Source organism: Scyliorhinus torazame, chromosome 1 (assembly GCF_047496885.1).
Source record: "Scyliorhinus torazame isolate Kashiwa2021f chromosome 1, sScyTor2.1, whole genome shotgun sequence".
Taxonomy (NCBI): domain Eukaryota; kingdom Metazoa; phylum Chordata; class Chondrichthyes; order Carcharhiniformes; family Scyliorhinidae; genus Scyliorhinus; species Scyliorhinus torazame.
Window position 1 is genome coordinate 346,434,706 of NC_092707.1, and position 4,400 is coordinate 346,439,105.

General features: G+C 43.2%; 1 protein-coding gene across 1 annotated transcript; it reads right to left on the bottom strand.

Annotated features, from left to right (window-relative positions):
* Positions 1–732: 732 nt before the first annotated feature.
* Positions 733–3,710, bottom strand: tbcc (tubulin folding cofactor C). The gene has a single exon (XM_072510152.1). The coding sequence runs from the start codon at positions 3,666–3,668 to the stop codon at positions 2,622–2,624; it is 1,047 nt and encodes a 348-aa protein (XP_072366253.1). The 5' UTR covers positions 3,669–3,710; the 3' UTR covers positions 733–2,621.
* Between the last annotated feature and the right edge of the window lie 690 nt (positions 3,711–4,400).

Consider the following 4,400-nt stretch of genomic DNA (forward strand, 5'->3'; position numbering starts at 1 on the left):
AATTGAATACCGGGCCAGACCTGTTGGCGCCTGCAGTGGCCGAAATAAAGGCAGGTGAACGACCACCCCCCGATCAGGGAATCGCCTCGCAATTGGACGTATCGAACCCAGTGATTGGGAACAAGTCCAATCAATTGGGACTCAGGGTCAAGGGCCGCCCCGAGAGGCGGGAAGCCCCTGGGCCCTATAAAGTGAGGGGCCAAGTTCAGATCTCTCTCTCTCCCTTCTTCGCCTTCTCGAGACCTTCGTAAGAACAGCAACCGGCAACTAAGTTTTGAATCCAGCGATTGCTATCCGGTATAGCAGCCTTTTGAATCCCACGGGCCAGATCCGATTGGATAAGCCATTTGTTTCCCTGACCTGGTGGGCTCTTCCTAAAGTTAAGTATTGGCCAGTAGTGATAGGTTTATTATATAGATAGTAGGATTATTGTATAAACATTACTTGTTGTATATAATAAATGACCGTTGATTTCAATCTTACTAAGCGGTGTGCTGACTTATTAATCATAACTTGAACTTGAACCACGTGGCGGTATCAGAAAGATACCTGGCGACTCGTGAGTAAAGGTGACGTAATCAGAGCTAATACACTAAGGCTAAAAAGAGCAACAGGCCCCATCTTCCCTTGTGATAAAAGTCCCTCATCCCAAGAATCAGCCTAGTGAAGCTTTTCTAAACTGTCTCCAACCTAAGTACATCCCTCCTTAAATAAGCAGACCAAAACTCTAGGTGCTATTTCACATTTTTATTTTTTTCTTCTTCTCAAATAAGATTCAATTCAATCTTCCTGCAACATATTTGCGGACAGGTAACATCACTCATGTAAAGTTCAAATTATGAGAAACTCTCTCTGTGGCTCTTCTTCACCCCCCCTGCCCCAGCTTCCAGGAGGTCTAAACAATTCCAGCAAAATAGCTGAGAGATGGCAAGTGTGAAAATCAAGTATGAAGCATTTTTTACTCATTGATTATTCCAGACCATCTGAGCATTGCACTTTTGCAGTATGTATGGGTTCAGAATATAGATCTAAACCAAGACAACAAAGTGGAATGAGTTTGAGACAGTAAACGGAAGCAGTTTCTGCTTGAAGAGATTTTAAACTTTGACATGTCAGCTAATACTCTAGACTAATATGTAGATTACTTGAACATAAAAAAGGTGTTATTTTAACTTTACCCTCGATATAAATCTACTCTTATTTTGTTTCTGGGCCACACAGAACCAAACTCATCAGTCTACATCCCCTTTGTTACCTTATATCAAACCCAGTCAAAGATTGTCAGGCAGATTTTTACCATTTGACTGATAAGGAACTGCATTTTAGAGTCAGGTAGTTATTCTAAAATGGAATGTCAGTAAAGCAGAAAAGAAAATGATGGATGAAATTTAGATAGATGGAAAAGGTACTTAAATTATATTTGATGTAAAGACTTAACTTTTTAGCTTTCATAGTTTAGGGTTATTGTATTGACGGCACCAAACACAGAGGAGCCTCATAAGATGAAATGAATATTCCTCTCCTTCCCCCACCACAATTTCAGTATAGTAGGTGAAAACTCAAACCTGATGTAGCCAGACAGTCTCTCAAGTTGAAGCTAGAATGCAGTAGAAATGTATTCACATGAATAAAGCAAAGTGAACCAGGTGTGGTGAACACAGGGTCACATAGTAGAACTGGTCACCTTGAGTGATATTGAGCCTCATTTTATTAAGTCTGACAAGAGATCAAAAATAAGCAAGAGATTAATTTAATGCAATGCCACCAAAGCTCTCAGGTAGGTGATTGGAATGAAGCAGACCAAAGTCTGCTCGTGGCCCAACCATTCCTCATGCTCCTGGCTTTACATGAAAACAATTTTGCTGGTGTAATTTAATTCTCTTTGATGACCTCCAACAGTTCATTTAAAGTACAATGGGTTAGATTGTTGTAGACTGGACATACAAAACTAGTCACAGCTTGCATGGTGCAAGTCTGTCCAATCTCTGGCCTCTTATTAGGTTATTGGCAGAAACACCTATGGAGCACCAATATGGTGTTGGACTTGCTTTTACTGTTATTCAGACAGAAATAGGCCTCCAACATTGGGCCTCTGTGCTTTGTTTCCACCTGTAAGACATGTACAATGAGGTTCAATTTCAACCCTTGTAGATTTGATTTGGCAATGGATGATTTCAGATTTAAGTATAGGTTGACCCTGTAGAAAAATCAAAACCAAGCTAGTTAAGGATGGCCAGAAACAAAATGACAGAAGATTTAAAAAAAAAATTTAATTACTGTTATATTCTTAAATTAGTTTAACTTCTTCTTTACAAACTATATTCCAACAGTATGATAACTAGCATGTCAATAGAAACTCAAACACTTAAGAAAATGTTGACATGGTTACATTGCATGTAACATCGTCATATACAAGATACTTCACAATTGAACATGCAAACTTGTACAAGTTGAGCCTTAACACATACCAAGTACTGTCCTACAAATAAATAGGACCAAAATGTACTGAGTTGACTTTCTTTCAGTCCGTGAGATTTATTTTACTTTGCTCATATTCAAGTATAGGAACAACTGCAATTAAGTCACAACATCCTGCGATTACTCAGTAAATATTGATACATTTATGGTGCTAAGATTTCGTCCCAATCAGTTATTCGAGACTCTTCAGCTAAAATACTCCAGTTAGGGGAATGATCAGACGCGAGCCAATTGAAATCATCAATTATGTTCCAATTGTTTTTCGTTCGGTCTAAACCTGCCAGCTCAAAATCCTTCTCAATACCTTCATACTTCCAGTTAAACGGTGCAAAGGAAACTCCAGTACAATCTTCTACGATGGCTCTGCTGGTCACATGCAAATACACAGTTGCATCCTTAGTATTATGGGTTCGAAGTTGCTGACAAGCGAAGGCAAAAGTGCAGCCGACGGACTGATCAATGAACACAGAGGTAGAGACAGGTCCGCACAACACCTTGGAGTTGGTGACATTCTTGACATGGAGTGTATTGGGCGAGCCCAGAAGCTTCACCACGCAGTTGGACAACCTCGTCAACAACACGTCTTTCCCGGTGATCTCATCCTCCCGCCGGACCAATACCTGAGAGTCGGCGTCCGAAAAGCCGCAGAGGTTTTCCTCGATCGCTATGGTGTCGTTGGGTTTCTTGTCCGGTAGGGAATCAGCGAGTTTGGTTTCTTTCGGGCCGGCGCCTTCCTTTTTGCGGGATTTGAAAGCGAATTTCTTTTTGGGCAAACACTCCTCCCTCTTCTCCACCACCGCCCCCTGCAACTTCTGCACGGCGTCCTGGGCCTGGCGCAGCTCGTAGGCAGACAGGAACATCATGCTGTCGTTCACGAACTTCTGCAGCCGCTGCATCTTCAGCGAGATCTCCTCGAAGCGGGCGCTCAGCGCGGTTCTGTCGCTGCCTCCGCAGCTCTCCAAAAGCGCCTCGATTTCCGCCTTTTCCTCGGAAAACGCCGCCGTGAAGAAGTTGGACTTTTCTTCCTTCACGCTGGTCACATCCTTGGCAATTTTCCTCCTCTCCACCCCCTGCTGCCTCTCCTGGTCCCTGCGCTGCAGAATCTCCACCATCTTCTCTTTCCGTCGGTCATATTCCGGGATTTCTTCCGTTAAATTCTCTCTGTTCTCGCTCTCCCCCACCAGCGCCATCTTGAACCGTTTCCAACCGAACACTCAACAACCAGTCATTCCATTGGTCGCAGCTCAGGCGGGTTACCCTCTTGTATCGCTTGTTCTGAATGGGCGGCGTGTTGGTTCAGAGGGCGATGGGTGTGGCTCTGCAGATGATAGGCTGGAATCTGACCAATAGGGACATTTCATACGACAAAGGGACAATGCTGGATGCATGAACAGAGATAGAAAATGCTGGAAGTGTTCAGCAGGTTAGGCTGCGTCTGCTGAGGGAGTAAACGCTTGATGAGCTTCCAACGGAAGATTGAAATGTAATAGGGTTTGAGCTGGTGAAAAGGTTGAGGAAGAACAATAGGGAAGGTCGGTGTTAGGGTCACAGGGAAGATTAAATGACACAAAAAGTTTCATGGTACCAAAGGGAATGGAATGGGGAAGGTGAAAAAAAAAAGCAAGGTGCGTTCAGAAGAGGCCTGTTGTAAGTTGACGTCTGAATGCAAAGTGAAGGAATAAAGAAACTCGAAACAAATACAACGTGAAACAAAACAAAATGGAGGCAGATGTTATGATGTAGTGACCCCAGATGGGTGTTGAGGGCTGAGTCAAAAGATGAGGTGCGGTTCCTCAAGCTTGCATTGAAATGCATTGGAGATGAAGGACAGGAAGATCAGAGTGGAGGCAAGGTGGAAAATTGAAACGGCAGGTGATGGAAAACTCAGGGTCTATGTTTGCAGACTGAACTGAGGTATTCTG